The 17,242-nt window shown below is 28.0% G+C and overlaps 2 protein-coding genes across 3 annotated transcripts; both read right to left on the bottom strand.

Moving 5' to 3' along the window:
* Positions 1–448: 448 nt before the first annotated feature.
* On the bottom strand, positions 449–7,942 carry LOC136969458 (vascular endothelial growth factor A-like). The gene is made up of 7 exons (XM_067263617.1): positions 7,771–7,942; positions 5,476–5,554; positions 5,240–5,281; positions 5,143–5,163; positions 2,900–3,084; positions 2,204–2,493; positions 449–809 (listed from the first exon to the last, which is right to left on the bottom strand). The coding sequence occupies exons 1-7, from the start codon at positions 7,927–7,929 to the stop codon at positions 704–706; spliced, it is 882 nt and encodes a 293-aa protein (XP_067119718.1). The 5' UTR covers positions 7,930–7,942; the 3' UTR covers positions 449–703.
* Positions 7,943–8,830: 888 nt separating this feature from the next.
* Positions 8,831–16,861, bottom strand: LOC136969472 (vascular endothelial growth factor A-like). 2 transcript variants are annotated; one of them, XM_067263642.1, is made up of 6 exons: positions 16,581–16,861; positions 15,195–15,268; positions 15,016–15,109; positions 9,476–9,669; positions 9,113–9,405; positions 8,831–9,033 (listed from the first exon to the last, which is right to left on the bottom strand). In XM_067263642.1, exons 2-6 carry the CDS (start codon positions 15,201–15,203, stop codon positions 9,024–9,026), a joined length of 600 nt encoding a protein of 199 aa, XP_067119743.1. In that variant the 5' UTR covers positions 15,204–15,268; positions 16,581–16,861; the 3' UTR covers positions 8,831–9,023. The 2 variants fall into 2 exon arrangements, with proteins under 2 accessions (XP_067119743.1, XP_067119742.1); XM_067263641.1 differs by lacking the exon at positions 16,581–16,861 and having other exon boundaries at positions 15,195–15,530.
* Between the last annotated feature and the right edge of the window lie 381 nt (positions 16,862–17,242).

The raw sequence follows: 17,242 nt of genomic DNA, 5'->3' as shown, positions 1-17,242 counted from the left end.
TCTCCGCCCCTTTGGTACCACCTGTCGCGATTTAATAAAGAAATTCTTCTCCTTATATTTGGTTCGCTAAACTGCTTAAAATCTTTTTAAAAAGTGGAATTTAAATGGAGATTTGCTATATTTATCGACTTTTCAACTGTTGACAACCCTAAATTTATGTGGAGCCAGCTGTTGAGTCTGTATCCGGATCGAATTATTCCCTTATCGAACTGTAGAAGATTTTAGTAAGAAGGCAAAAACTCCCTTTTTTTCCAGTATGTACGCTGACCAACGGCCTCAACTTACATCGATTGACACATTTGTATTCGTTCGATACTCCATTGACAGGTGTTTAGGATATAGATCCTAATTGAGGTCGAGAAGCCGGATTTACCCATCAAGTAGTGGATTAATCATCTCGATTCCTGTGCAAACATGGCTACATTAATAATAATTAAGAAGAATGATAAATATTTTACCATTTATTAATAATATTTAGCCATTTCCTGGAGGAGAATAACAGAAAATGGAATTTTATATAAGGTAACAGATGTTTCGTGCCCGTTCAGGTATCTCAATTAATGCTTCACGTGAGCAGTTTTCACCTGAAAACATTCCCAAGATTTTCTTCCTTTCTGCTGTCTTTAAGAACGAAATCCTTAATAAAAATCAAATACAATTTAAAATATTGATGTTTTGAGGTAAAACACCATCTGTCCCTTCACTAGTCTGAAGGGAACAAAATTGAATTTGATGACGTTTCGTTGCTTGTACTTTCCGTCCTCATTCTTGAATTTATTTCGATCAATGAGTTTCTCTCCGTTTCGCACCTGCAGTAAATGATGAATTAGAATGATGTTTAATTTTTATATTAATTTTTTTTTTCTTACACGCGAGAAAATGAATATACTTACACGTCATCCATTATGAAACTTTAACGAGTTTCTAACGATAATAATAATTAATAAAGACGATATTTTATATACTTTTAGGTAGTTTGCAAATATAAACATTGCTGTGAGCTGTTGTGATGAATAAAATATTGCAGACGAGTATAAAAAATATATACTGTATTTTTTATACGCGTATATATCCATTCGTTGAAGAAACAGTTTGGAAATTTCAATGTGCATATGTAAACAGCTTATAGAAATTTATTCAAAAAGGTAATATTTGAACATTTCTCACATTTAGCAAAAAAATAAATATTAATTTTCTACTCTGACATTCATTATATTTGAGGTTTTAAACTAGAGAAGTTAAAGAGGAAAAGAATTTTCCGCTTTTCGCCTTAAAGGGTGTTTTTCCTGCAAACATTAGAATGTGTGCAGTGATGGCGACATAAAGGGGCATTTAAAAAACAAAAAACCTCATTTATATTTTTAAATTTAAGTTCGTTTATAAATTTATTAGTAAAATTTTATTTTAAATTTTACAGTTTTATTAATGAGAATATATTATCTTTTCAAGCAGAAAATTAAAAAGTTTATTTATAATCAATTAATTCTTCTCTGGAGACAAGACAAATCAGATGCAAGAGTAAACACACTTTTAATCGTTTTAAACATATTATTAACATTTTTTTAATCAAGAAAATTAAAAAGTAATTAATAATTAAATTGAAAAAAATTTCTGCGAAGAAATTTCTGTAAGCACGTCTATATTTATTTAATTTTCTTTAACTAAAACGTGAGAAATTACCCAATTTTTGGATTTAATCACTAGGATTACGGTTAAATTCTATACATTTTTCAATTTTAAATTAAATTTTCGAAGTAGATTTTACATTAAAAAGAAACATTGTTCGGATTTTTATTGGAAAAAAAGAGTCAGAATGACTGAAAAAATATAATAATAATGTAAATTCTAACTTGTTCAAATTTGGCGAAATTACTTGATTTTAATTCATTTTTTTCCTTAAACTTGGAGAAGTCATAAAGGAGTATTGATTGGATAGGTCTTATGGACATTATGGCTTCTGTTATTCTGACATATTTATGGCTTTACAGAATTAAACACAGCTGCATGCACAGCAAAATATTTATGGGAAGAAGCAGAGAATGTAAAGAAGTGGTTACATCAGTTTCACTAAAGAATGTGCGGTAGGCCGCATCGTTGTTATTTTATATTTTGTCAGTGAATAGTAAAGTAAAATTACAACTTTAAAAATGATTTTATAGAGGAAAAAAATATATAAATTCTTCTCTTTTTCTAAAATATTTACCTGCAAGTATCTGTATTGAAGTATAAATTTGTAGAACAAGGACCTTCCCACCGACATTTGCATCTACATTGATCGTGATCCCAGGATTTTAAAGGTCGAGGGCAATCGGCGGCTTGGTGTCCATTAGCACATGAACAGGAACATTCATGATACATTTGTCGATCTGTGCAATGTTCTGGTTTAATGATGCACTGGCATGAACATTTTTCGTGTTTTTCCACTTGTAAAATCTCGTATCCTTCATTCTTGAAAGTAGTAGACCCGCTGCCAGTGTAACGAGCCTTAAGAACCTATAAAAAATTTAAAAAATTCTTTACACTATCGATTCTGAACGTTGAAAAAACTTATCACTTGGCAAACATGCGAATAATCTAATTATTAGTTACACACCTATTTATAGAATGGGTCATTTCGAGACATAAAACTTCAATATAATTAATTAATAATACTTTTATGTTACTTACTGGCTATAACACTAGCGTTTTACTTAGAAAAAAGATTATAAAATAAAAAAAGAAAACGAAAAAATCGATTTAAATAAGTCACGAGTAATGTTTCGTGTTAATCAGTTTATTTTCAAAAATCGATTTTCTTAATTTAGTTGGAGTGTTGCTAAGTTATTAATTGAACAATTAACGTTAATAGTTTTTGGCATTTGCCACGCCGTTTACGGTAATATCACACACATTATACGACCTTAAAACTCTGCATCGTCGTTTGAGTAGGAGAACATTGCATCCTCTGACTCGCGCAACATCCGGAGCATCTGTCTACATAAACACATGTGGGAAAATAGAAGATTGAAAAATTATTTTCTTCATTTAAATTAACAACAGTAGGTATCGGTTTACAACCGGCACTTTCAGCAAAAGGTAGAGAATCTGTAAAGAAAGATATGTAGGTAAGTTATATATATATATATAAAATAAAATTCCAGTCTATACTCAAAGTGAATAATGGGAATTGGAGGAAAAAATAAATACGCGAAGGGAGAAAAAACGAAATTCTGATCACGTCATTGACCAAATAGACCTACTATCACAAATGGAATTTCCCTATCTTTCTAGCTTTTCTAGTATTCCTCGCCTTCACTCGGAAACATACTTTGCTCGTTTACCACGTTTTTGTTATGCAGATGGAAAAAAATCGACATGGAGAATCACAAATCGAATTTCAAATTAGATGCCTCTTAAATACCACAAAGAACACGCATCCACTTGTCTTTTTTTCTTTTTTCTTTTTTTAAAGAGGACGAAGTTAGTGTTTCAATCGGAGAGATTTAGGTGTAACATATGGAGCACTTAAGTGCTGTACTGAGTGAGACAAGTCGTAAGTCAAGTAAATGGACGTCCAGCCTGTATTCTTCTGATAGTCAATTTTGTGGACCAACTCTACCTATACAATAAAGATCCAATATGTCACTATACAATGGTAAAAATGTCAGTGACCATATTATATCCCAAACTTAGATATAAAGCTAAGGGTGAGGTATGAGATAGCATGAAACAATAAGAACGGTTGAACTCAATAAAAATTAAATTTATAACTTTAACCGAGTTAGAAAACTGTCCTTTTTTATATATATATAAGAGCATTATGTGTATATAAAAGAATTATGTATCTTCTTTTAAAACGAGTGAGAAAAATTAAAAACCCTAAAATTCCATTAGAAGTAAAGGGGAAGGACGGAAAGAAAGATGAGACAGATGAAGTTTGGCTTTTCCTCCACATTTCCTGCCAAACTCGTTACACGGTTTGTCACGTGACAATTATGTCTAGAACATTTCGGATGGGCGAACAGAAATGAGGGCCGAGCTCGTTTCGACTGACAAATGCCTCAGAAAATCCAAGACCATATAAACATCTTTAGATGATCGTCATGTTTAATGATGGATGGAGAATTAGTCGACAAAACTAGTGCGTATTTTTTCTCTCTCCTCCTTTCTTTCTTCCTATCGACGTTCGGAGTTTTTTCTTTTTTTTTTTTTATAAAACGTTAAAGTTAAAATTTTGGATATATGAAAATAAGATGCTTCGCATTTGACGGATCGCTTGCCCAATAAGGATTTATAGAAAATGGACTAGAATCTATTTGATTGATTTGCCTTCCATCAGATCTGACACAAAGTTCTCAAGCAGAGAAGTTCTTGCAGAAATTCTATTGGTAAAATTATTTTTTTTTTATCTTTATTTTTATTTCCTTATTCCCATTTCCTTCTCTGTCCACTTTTTATCGTGGCATACTTCCTTTAATTTTCTACTCGTTTGCTACATGTTAATTAAAATTTAACGCTTGGTTAAATTGAAGGAATTCGTAAAAATAAGAGTTCAATTATTTCTTAATCGAAAAAAATATTGAAAAAAATTATTAACCATTCCAAAAATTAAAATATATATATAATCACGTGTTAAAAAATATCATCAATATAAGTTAATCGTATAACGGGATTAAGATATCTTCAATTTTTAATCATAGCAAAAAGTTTAGTACGAAACTTCAAAAATTTGCTATTTCGAAGATTTATACCCTTAAATATATATTTATACAAGAAGTAGGACGGGAAAATTTAGTAGAGTAAAGCTTAAAGTATAAGACTTCTGTCAGAAAATTGATTCCAATTGGGAACTCCTCCTTAATACATCAAGACTTCATATATTTTTTTTTCTTATTTCCCCTTCTTTCTCGACTGATAGTGTAATTTATAATAATGTAACCTTTAAAAAATATACATTTATACATTTCTTCCTGTAAAGAAATCAATAGGATTAAATGAAATGTTCTGGAAAATCCTTTATGTATGATTCTTATATATATTCAAATTTACATAATAATTATAAAGATTAAGCATTGTAGTAATATATAAATAGAGTATAGACTATTCTCAATATGAAATTAGTTTAATTATAATAAATAAACACAAACTTAACATTAAACGCACCTATACTTGCGCCTCCTCCACCTGCAAAGAAATGCATGTATATGAATACTATAATATTTTAAATTATATTTTAAAAAATAATAAGTAAAATACGAACCTCTTCTATCCAATATTGAATTATCTTGTATACTTTCTAATGCTGAAAAATAATAATTAAAGCATTAGTCGTCACACAATTAAAGATGGTCTCGATTTTAGCGGTGATAATTCTTTAAACTTTCAAACTTTTTTTAATATTTTATGAAATGGATTTTAAAGCTTAAATTGCGTAAAATAAAATACATATAGTTATATTTATATAAATTAACATTTAAAATTATTAATTAAACAAACCTTCCGGCCTGATAAACTTATCTATGAAATCGTTTACTGTATGAATGTCTTTCATACTTATCAGTATACTTTCAGGAATCTATTAATATAGATATATTTATTAATATAATTGCATTTAATTAATCATACAAATGCATTTATTATCTATAGTATACATATTACAAAGTTTTATCATTATAAACGCCATTACTATAATAATAAATGTCATAATTACACGTAAATGATTCGAGATATCGTAATTAAGTTGTATTTAAATTATAAAAAGGCTCACTATACAATGATTTTTATAAGGAGTTTTTAATTCAATATTTTTTATATATTATATTTTAAAATTAATGTTATTATTATTATTTTGTTTTTTGTTATAAATTTTTAAAAAAAATCGTCCCTGTCGATTGTTAAGAAGATAAAATATTTAAATTTAGATTTATTCGGTTATTTTTATACAGAAAAATAGATTTATCGAATAACTTTTGTCTATTTTCGGTATGACAAATTATACATCTTCAATACAGATATCATTAATAATAGAAAATATTTTTATTCTAGAGTGAGATAAAGTTATACAGTTTTTTAATGTGACTAAATATACTTCTTATCTTTTATTTTTTAAATAAAATTTTCCGATATTTTCTTCAAAAAATTTTATAAAAATAAAAAATATATTTAAAAAAAAAGGAGGAAGGATAAGGAACTAAATTGACAAGCGGAAATCGGAAAGTGGACAGATTCTTTCAATTTTTGGCTTAAGTAAACACAAATCTAGTTCGAGACATAGTAAAAATTTTTGAAATTTGTTCAGAAATTTTTTTTAAAAATTTCAAATTAAACAAAAAATATTTAAAAAAATATAAAAAAACGCTTAAACATTCGTTCGAGTTTTTCAACTTTATTTTTTTATTTTTTATATAAACAATAAGATGGCAACGTGTCTGGCGTAACAAAAGTTTAATTTCTACGTCGCCATCTAGTATCGAAAAAACAAACCAATTTACTTAATTGTATAATTTCATCTTACTAAAATTGAATTTTAATGTTCTTTATTTCTAAAAAAAAAATAAAAAATAAATTAAAAATAAAAAATAACAGATATAATTTAATTTAATTATTAAGTTATTAAAATTTATCATTAATAAAATTGGATTAAAAAAATAATAAAGTACAGTATATTTATTTTGTACAAGTTTTTAAACTAATACAGTTAATGTTAAAATTAAACTTAATTATGTTTTATAGTTATTAATAAACCCAGAAATGATATAAATCATATTAACCAGATGTTAATTTTTATTATTCAAGTGTATCTTAAATTAATAATGAGATTGTATAAATAATTTTTTTTTTAATGCTAGAATTTTTATGTTATTTACACAGAATATATTAATTCGAGAGGATATTTTTATTCTGGAAAATATACAAATAATTAATTATCATAACATAAACTTAACCGTTTCTTCATAGTTTTTTAAATATTTATTTTGAGTTTTATTTTATATTTTTCTAGAATTTATTTTATTTAATATTTAATTTAAAAGTATTAAATAAATAAGTATTTATAAAGATAAACATATTATTTATAATTAAACTTAATATAATCTATTGCATCACACACTTTTCTGCTATAAACATCAAAGTTCAGGCTCATCTTGATGGAATATTGATTTAGAATTTATTATTATTATTCTTTTTATTTTAATATATACAAAAATTCTTTCTCTTTTTCTTCTTTTTTTAGTAAAGAATTTTACTACAATTTTGTTTATACATAAATTTAAAATTTTAGAAAAGAACAATGGACCGTATCAATCCAATTACACAATTATAATAGCGGATCAATATTTTAAAAGAGGAATAAATTTTTTCTGCTTAAACAAAAAAGAATTAAAAACTTAAATTATCCAAAATTCGGCATTTAGAAAATTAAATTCTTTAATATTTTTTAAAATAAAAGTTTTATAAAAAAAACTTTTATTTTTTCCGTTATTTTTAAATTTAAATTTAAAAATAACGGATCCAATTGAATTTAACCAATAAGAATTGTCGCATTGTTAATTTAACTTTAAAAATAAAAAATAAAAAGCTAGCAGTTGATTGGTTAAATTTACGACTATTTCTACGGTTAAGTACTTTTTTTTAATCAAATTGGATTAAAGTTTATTATATAATCAAATAAAAATGGCGATCGTAAATTTTAATAAAGTTGTATTAAAGCATTGGCTTTTATACAAAATAATAATAATAATAATAAAAGTAAATAAAGTTTTCCGAGTAGAAAAATCTAATTTTTGGAGTTACCTTAAAATAGGTTGCGTTACTTTCGTCTTGATTACGTGAAATAGTCTCGTCATCAGGAAAGACAATGCGATTCTCGGATATAACTAAAGAAATAATAAAAATTATTGAAAACATCCAAACTTTACAAATTTTCATCTTAAGTGACTCCAACGATAACATTTTGGTTACTTTCTTAAATTTATTGCCAACATAAACGTTATTAAAGTACCGAGAAGTTCATTGGACGAGTTTTCTATGACGTATTTCGATAACTGAATTTTAAACGTAAATAATTTACTTTATGAAAAAAAATATGTTATAAATATTTCCAAACTTTAAAGCATTGAACTCAGATAATTTAATTTGTACGAATTGATTTTGGCGATGATTATATTTTTGTAGCATAATTTATTTTAAATTGACGTCATAAACAGACGTCATCTGGTTATGAATGCCCTTAATCATTTTTCTAGCAAATAAAATAAATTGTGTATTTTAAAATGATAAATTAATATCTTTGATCGTGTTATAATCGTTTCTGTTTAGATAATATCGCTTATAGTTCAATATTTAAAAAAAAATTGAATAAAGTTACGTAACAAAGTTATCCAATCACATTAAAGAAAAATTATTTAAATTTTATTTGAATATTAAACGACTTTTAGAAGCTTTTCTGGGTTAAAAATAAATAAAAGCATAATTTTAATTAGTAAAATATTTTATTCTACAAAAGATAAACAATATTTTTTATAATTATTTTCAATGGTTTCACTTTTCATTATTTAAACTTGTCCTTGAAGTTTAAAGTTTTAAAGATCAACAAATATTTAAGCTCCGAGATTAAATAGCACAAGAAAGCAATCCCCATAAAATTAAAAGTTAAAAAAATTAATTAACTTTTCAAAATTAATTAGAAAATTTAAATAAAAATAACAAATAATGACAATCGTTTTCATTCCAATTTAATTTAAATATAAATGCGTATTACATTTAACGAAGAAAAACTTTAAAAATTTAAATATCACAAATATAATTAATAAGATTTTAATTATTGAAACATTTCAAGATTTTTAAACTCGGTTATGTACGTGTCGCCATCTGCCGTCGCAAATACATAACAAAATTAAAAATATCAAAATTTTATTTTACATATTAAATTAACATCAATAAACCATAATAAAATGTATTTAGTAAATTTAATATATGCTTTAGTGATTAAATCAATAAATTTTACATTTAATCAACATTTTAATGATGTTTTCGCCTTATTTTCGTCACTCGCATCTAAAAATAGAAAAAGAAAAATGTTACTAGACGGAAAAATTTATTTTTACTTATTAGAATTAATAATAAAAAGACTTGCTTGCAAATTTCTGAATTAAATGTATAACCAGTTGAACATTCTTCGACTTCCTTACATTTACATTGGCATGTTTCTACATCCCATAGCTTATCAGAAGCCAAACAATCCGCTATCTGATTGCTATTCTTACAGATACACTTGCACATTCGTGGATCGTGAGTTTGTTCATCCGTACAATCGCTTGGATTTATTTTACATTTACAACCGCACTCCGTATGCTCTTCGATTGTAAGTATCTCGTCTTCTATAAGTTCCATCAAGCCTTTTTCTATGTTGTAGTTGAATCGAGATACCTTTTAAAAATAGAAATTTGTAATTAAGTTGCAAGAAGTACAAGTTCTAAAAAAGAGTTCATTTTCTTACTCTATAATTCTTTTCTATGGTTTTTAAGGGTGCGCATTTTAGAACTGCCACACCGCAACATCCTTTACAACGATCAACGATGACGCATTTTGGGATGGTGAATAATGTTGGATCCGATGAAGGTGGCATAGCAATTACAGTTTCTACCGGTTGACAATTGCTGATGCTTTCGTCAAATTCTGAAAGATTTTCACCTAAAAAAATTGGGGAAATAATTTTATATATATTCTGGATTAGTATTATACCGTAATTAAGAATAAACATTAATTAATTTCAGTAAATAAGTAAACTAACTGATGAAAATGAGTAAAAATTGCTTTATTATCTACAAGAATTCTGATTTATTTATTCTTAGAATTAAACAAAATAATTTTAATATTTGATAAGCTTCTAGTGTTTTCATTAATGAATAAAAAAGATGGAGAACATAACATGATTTTGGATAGAAGAGAAAAAATAAAAATAATTTTTAGTGCAGAAATATTCTAATAATATCCGGCCAATAATAAAAGTTATTTTATCATCAATTTATTTTAGTCGAATACCAGACCTCGATTCGAAAGATGGCGGAAGTTTTATAGTTTACAAGTGCAGAAACCTCACGCTATTAAACCGCATGATTTTAATATAAACTTTAATCTACATACTTGAAATTATTTCCAAAGTTTATAAGCTTCAATATAGTTCTATCTCTCTTTTATTGTTCGATCATACAGTATAATTGTGGTTCATCGATCATAATATTGTTAAATCGCTTGTATAAATTAAATTTTTAAAATTACTGTATTTTCAAACTCATCAATGTCTTTTATCATATTGATGAGTTGTTTTAACGAAATTATTTTCTAATACTGTCATCGTTTCAGCAGAATACAAAGATTTCTATCAATATATTTATTCACTTTATTTATTGGGCCGAATCATTCACAAGCATGGGTTTTCACTCTTGTATGAATGTAATAAAAATATGTAAATCATTTTTTTTTAATATGAGAGTCTAAATTTTGAGACTCTTGTTCTGTATTCGGGCCTAATCCTTTTAAATACTCCTGTTGATCCTTTGGCTCTTTCTCTATGTGAATCTGGTGAGGTCAAGCATACTCGATGCATTGCTTACATTACGTATGAACCTATGCCATAAACGAAGAGTGAAATAAAATGTATAACTTTTTATGATTGCAATTTAAAAAAAAAAATGTAGACCTATGTCGTCCGTCTGTCTGTCTGCCCTTCTGTAATTTCGAGAACGGAGTTAGATAGACGAAATCCGAGAACAGGTATGAAAACTTTAAAGACAGTATGCCCCATTAACTATATGCGAACTTCCGATCAAAACCGGAAGTCGCGTTATTTCAATTCAAAAAATTCCCCGACAGGTGTTAGATAGATGACCGGCACGAGTCAATTGCTAAAGGAAAAGTATGATGTACAGGGGCAAGATACCACAAACTTGAATGTGGAGAGCATATATTTTAATAATTAAATTAATTAAAAATATGATTACAAATTGCAGCCCGACATTGTGACGATGTCACAATAAAATAATTGCTCGTTTTTTCTTCTGTTTGTGTCTCATCGATTCTATTCGTCTTTTTGTCTAAACTTCTAAACTTTGCTTTGATTTCAGCTAAACTTTATAAGGTCGTGATTTATTTTTCATACAAATTTCTAAATAAAATATAGAGGCAATACAAAGCAATTCCATTTATAATTCCATACAAAATTATTACAAATAGATAAGATGAAATTAAGAAATCTAAATAAATAAGCAAGCAATTCTCAATTTTTTTTTTGTTCTCAAAGAAACAGTCGGTAAAAATGTTAATTTTAACACTGAATGTATGCAAAACTCTCAATATTTCCAGAAAGGCTCCAAAATCTCGATTTGCTATGGAAAATATTTTAATTAGCTCTTCTTCGGCTCATAAATCTTATATGGAGTCGGAAAAAGGTAAACTTTAAATGGAAGATGTGTGAAACAATATACACTTTTGTACTTTTGTACTTTAAATATGCCATTCTTGTATGTTTACATAACAGCATATTCTTGAATTTTTCTATACGTATGAGGCATTTCCAGCTCGAATGGCAATATATATGCTATGAAAATATTAATAATGTAGTATTTGGAGATCTCGGGTTCAATTCCCTCTCAGTATCTTTGGAAGTGCGGTACTCTAATTTGTATATAGAAAAAGAGAACTAAATTTTAAATTTTATGTTGTCCAAAGCATCGTCGACTTTATCTATCGTGCTTATGTAATAAAATTGACAAAGGATTCGACCATTTCTGATTATCTCCACGCATAACGCGATTGTCATTTTGCAAAAATTAGAAAATTTTAAGTCATTGACATACATTGCTAATATGCTTCCAGAAGAATGAAATATTTTGAAATTTCCATCAAAAAGATTAAATGCTAATCATCCAAAACCTACAACAAACACCCTTGAGTGTACTCGTGCATGGATCACGGTTCACTTGCAAATTTTCGGACTGTATCAATATTTATGAAATACGTAGCATTCGTCAGCCTTTAGAATGGCGGTCGAATTAGCTTAAAGCCCTTCACCATCCAGGTCATACTACCGCTGTATGATTATCGGAGTCCTCAATTTTTGAAACTCCACCAACGATATGAATAATGTATACAATTATCAATGGGCGATTTGTCACGATCTCGTTTCATCTTTCAATATGGTTCTAATCATATTTTTACTACTATTGAATCAAGATCTTTAAACTCATTTCCTATCGACTACAACACGATGTGGATTAAAAAAAACTGACCACTTTTATCTAATGAATCGACATTTTAACGAGAAAAAGCCACGACTCATTCTTATCTGATCTGGAAGAAATTGATTTTGATCGAGAAATCTTCTGTGTGCCATCTTATACGTGTCCTCCTGTACGCTTCCCAATTTGCTGAAGAGCCTCTTTTGTTGCAAAATATTTCTACAAGGAAATTCTCCGTTGAGTCAGATTATTAAATGGATAGGCATCGTCGCTTCCCCGTTAAGTAAATGTAATACATCATCGTGCCCCGAACCCGATTCGATTCATCCATATCGACCATACCTAATGGATATCGATAACTCTGGATACAGGTTAACGCCTGGTGACGTGTCTAATATTTCTTAATTAACGAATTTCCAAAATTTAAATGTAAATTAACTTCCAACAAGATAATTACGTGATGGGTACGTAAAGTCGAGATGCTTAGTAATTAAGAAATGTACATTTTCTGTACGCATATCAAAATTTAGCAGAAGAATAGCGAAAAGAGATGTTTAATGTATGGCACGATCCACGATGGAAACGCCCTCTCGTGGTCCGAACAAGAATGTCGAAGAGGTCGGGGGTTGTTCGCGATGATGTCACGAAGTATGGGTGGGTCGTTTAGTAGTGACGTCTCGTCATAAGTCGGTAAAGGAAGTTTAAAAATATTACGTCACGCCCATTCATAATTGGAATAGGAATATTCTCTCGCATTCCTTATTTATTTTTAAATACAATAAACAGAAATGTTAATACGTGTGTTATTTTAATCAGAAAAAGTAAACAAGTTGTTTTATTATTTTAAAAATATGTATATTTAAAATATTTAATAATTAATTTAAAGTTTTGAATTTTTATGCATCGGTCAGAATTCGTGCAAACGTTCATTGTTAATTAGGATTTACAAAGAAGATACTATTATGCCTGTTTCCGCCTTAATTGCTGTCACAATTGGACATGATTATATTTAGTTACGGATATTTTTTCGTATCAATGGTGACAAAAGAATTATCTGCATGAATTAGCAATTTTTTACTTAATTTTATTTTTAAGACAGTCGTGGTAACAATGCAAGCAGGCATCTGATAAAGAAAAACTTGTTGTTCTGAGAGGATTGTGCTTGAATCCGGTCTATAATTCAAGAATTTTTAGTTCCTCAAAGATACACCGGATCTGTTTTTCTCCCGTAGATAGATAGGAATTTTTGAAGACAGGTCGAAAAATAGTTGGAAGTGTTAAATGAGCGAGATATAGCAGATCCCTTCGGCCATCACTATACTTTATACGATTATTTCGTGGGTGCTGGATAACCTTTGAAGGACACTTTCGAAGCTCCAACAGTCCTCAAAAGAATACAACACTAACGGAGCTATATAGTCTCATCAGTCTTGTAGTTTTATAATCTCTATAGTTTCATAGTAGTCTCGTAATCTTTACACAATCTCACAGGAACTATATAGAGACTATGAGACTAACGTTCTGTATTCTATAGGACTATATAGCACTTGGGAATACAAAACTGTGTGATTCCTATAGGACCAGGAAGATTTTTTTGAACTCCTATAATTCCTCTAAGTGCAAAAATGATTTATTTTTAAAATAATCGTTCGACGTTTGATAAAAATTATGTTTTACTGGCAAATGACAATTTTAATTCATTTAAATTTAAATTTAAAATGAACAATATAACGATTGATCATATTTATTAAAAATAAAGATAGTTTGATGATTCAGGGTATTAACTAAAGGTAATTGTTTTTATGTGACGGGTATTGAATACTATGTTATAGAATAGAGCATGAAAAGCTACATTTCCTGAAAATTTTCTGCTTCATCGACGTATAAGGCTATTTTTAGATGACTCTTCTCTAAAAATTAAAGCATACCCATAAAAACTGGCGAAGAACCGCATTCCTTTTTTGGTTATTTGACTTGTGAATAAAAGTGCCAACATAACATCATAACAGACATCCTTGACACTATGCAGACAAAAAAAGAATTATTGTAGTAACAGCTTACAGCGTAAAATCTCGTGCAAATAACTTCAATTAAAGCAAATAAAAATTCTATTTTTATTCAAATTATCCGAAAAATATGCATTGTAAAAAGAAAATCGGAATTACTCTCAACGGATAAACTCGGAAATATTTTTTATCTTAGTTCAACGGCATTTTTTCTTCTCCACTCTGACTTGTGAGGGTATGAAAAGAAGGCATCCCGGGTGTCAACGTACTTACGGTCTTCTCGACACGACAAGTTCCCACGCTCTTATGAATGGATGCGGCCAGTTTCACTGTAGTAGGCCAACATACGCGACTCTGTGGCACAAAGAACTGGATTTCCACCTTGCTGTGAGCTACACTACTCATTCTAGCTTAACATTCTTTCCCTAGGAAAAGTTTCGAGAAGACATGAATGGCATTTCTTGCCTACTCGACTTAACCTTCTCCATCGAGTAACCGTCGAACGTTTATCATTTTTTATGAAAAATAACGCATCTCTCTTCGTCACTGCATATTAGAGCAACACCTACTCTATCGGATGGATATTATCTATGATTAATTGGAGCCATCCCACATCTGTTCGAATATATCTACCCATCTGTCAACAGGCACCCTAACGTGTCCAACGTGTATCGATCATGTAATGGTTATTATATAACACGCCATGCATTCCTGGCTACAGCTAAATGTGTCATACATCTGTTATAAAATTATGTTACATAAAAAATGTATTTTTGTATTCATATATAACTCACCTGTATAGTTTCTATAACCTCCATCCACAAATTTATCAAAAAATTCTTTACTGGACTTCACGTCTTGCATCTCTAACAACAAGGAATTTGGTATCTTCAAACAAAAAAATAATTGATAAATTTATAAAAATTGTATCCTTACATGTTAAAAATAGTCGAAAGATTAAAAAAAAACTCACCTCGCTCATGCATGGAACGAAAATTAAAGGGAAAATAACCCATAAAATGTAAAAAAAGAAGCTCGTGTTATACACTAAAGAAGACATTATTGTTTCAAAAATGGATTCCTCGAAATGAAAAGAATAATGATTAGTCGGTTGATATCACGTGATATAGTTATGTAATTTTGGTTGACGTTTGTAATTTACATTTTTTTTCCTTCTTTTACTTTAATAAAAATGTTTTGTAATCTTTTCTATTGTTATTTAGATAAAGATCTATTGTGAAAATTGTATACTGAAAAAAAGTAATAATAATTAAAGATATTCATGAATATTTTAGAAATTTTTCGAACTTACTTGTCAATTATATAATTTTTTTTATAAAGTAATTCTCTTAACATATAAGTTTAAACGTAGATAAAGACATACATCTCTCATAACACAGTAAGAAAATATATGTTTCCTATTATAAGACTTCTTATGTTTTTTCCGTTTAACATGAAAACTTTTACATTTAAAATATTCAAGTTTATTTCGTATATAAAATCTTTATCCACTACAAAACAATTAATTATTTTTAGTGTAGATAAATTTTCCTGTAAATATGATAAGCGGGAAATTTTATCACGTAAAAAATAGCATAAAACATTACAAATACCATAATTATGGCTTGTAATTTCTTCGTAAACAATTAAAATTAACTTTTTTCTTAAATCATTTCGTGAAAATATTGTTCAAATATGTTTTATAATGTATGGTTTAATTGTATACTTAAATAATTTCCAGAGCTTCCTGTAAAACTGTACTGTTTAATATTTAAACATAAAGGGCATTTGTAGCACAGTTAAAAGCTTATATTGGTTTTAAGTTAATTAAATTTAAAAATATATAACTTTTTAAAAATTTAATATGTACTGTAAATGAGACTAAATCATTAAAAAATCTGATTTGAAATCGTAATTAAACTTACTTTGAAATATTAGTTAAAGAACTAATAAAATCCATATAAAAACTGATGAATTTTTTTTCTTATATTTTACTGAAAAATAACCATTTTGGAGCAATTTAGTTTCATAATTGAATCTATTTAAACTTATAAAATTCATGTTTAATCTGAAGAAAATTATAAACTGAAAAATAACCCCCTTTTTTTAATAATTTAGATTCAAAAAAATAATCTGTAAAACATTTGTAGTGTTTTGCAGTGAAGCATCGAAACGTTTAACAGGTGTTTTAAACAAAGGATGATTAATAGAACCATTTAAATGCTTTAAAACTTAATAAAAACAGTTTTAAATCAACAGAGAAGAGTAAATTAATTAAAGCAAACGGAAATAAACCAGAAACGTTCAAACAGATCGCATGCATTTGCAGTTTAATCTCAGCATCACCTGGAATATTTACCATTTGTCTCTGTTTATCCTCTTAATGGTCACATTTGCAAGTTTAAATCCACACAGAACGAAATTTAACAATTTTAAGTATGGCCACATGTTCCTATTTAATGCCGCATTCGTCTGTTTTGTTCTTCTCCAAACTCAATTTCTGTTACTCTAACTTATATCTGTGACATCAAACAGATATTTCTCCACTCATCTCTTTATGATCATTATTCTAATTAATGTTATCTGTGTTGAGTATAATATATGTAAAATTCGTTAAAATCTCTGTTAATTGTACGTACAAGTTTTAAATAAAACTAAAACATTTTTTCAGATTTAATTTTTTAATTACTTAATTCATATTCTAAAAATAATTAATATAATATTTTATTAACAGATGGCAGCACAATTATTTTATATACAAGTTTTCTGAAGATAATGAATTTATTTAATTCAAACTGTTTATAATTTATATGAATTTTTCTATTGTTAATTTACACTCGTCTATAAATTGAAGAATTAAAAAACATTGAATTAACAACTGGAGTCTATGAAATAAGGTAAGTACAGTACCTAAGTGCACTTAGGTACTGTACCTTTTTCAGCTATTATGCTTATCCAATGGGACTTTAGAGATATGGATATTTTTTCCCTTGCTATAATAAGCATTTACTCAAGCATATT

The sequence above is a fragment of the Centruroides vittatus genome, unplaced genomic scaffold (assembly GCF_030686945.1).
Source record: "Centruroides vittatus isolate TY-2023 unplaced genomic scaffold, ASM3068694v2 contig_1788, whole genome shotgun sequence".
In the NCBI taxonomy this organism is placed as follows: Eukaryota; Metazoa; Arthropoda; class Arachnida; order Scorpiones; family Buthidae; genus Centruroides; species Centruroides vittatus.
The sequence above is the reverse complement of the archived record's forward strand: the minus strand, read 5'-3'. Positions and strand labels throughout refer to the sequence as shown.

Excerpts from the sequence above, each read along its gene's own strand:
- LOC136969458 (XM_067263617.1), bottom strand. The coding sequence starts at position 7,929 with ATGTTATCGTTGGAGTCACTTAAGATGAAAATTTGTAAAGTTTGGATG. Across the intron at positions 5,164-5,239 it reads TTCAATATTGGATAGAAGAG|GTGGAGGAGGCGCAAGTATA; the intron begins GTTCGTATTTTA and ends ATTTCTTTGCAG. Across the intron at positions 2,494-2,899 it reads CGACGATGCAGAGTTTTAAG|GTTCTTAAGGCTCGTTACAC; the intron begins GTCGTATAATGT and ends AATTTTTTATAG.
- LOC136969472 (XM_067263641.1), bottom strand. The coding sequence starts at position 15,281 with ATGTCTTCTTTAGTGTATAACACGAGCTTCTTTTTTTACATTTTATGG. Across the intron at positions 9,670-15,015 it reads AGGTTATAGAAACTATACAG|GTGAAAATCTTTCAGAATTT; the intron begins GTGAGTTATATA and ends CAATTTTTTTAG. Across the intron at positions 9,406-9,475 it reads CCATAGAAAAGAATTATAGA|GTATCTCGATTCAACTACAA; the intron begins GTAAGAAAATGA and ends TATTTTTAAAAG.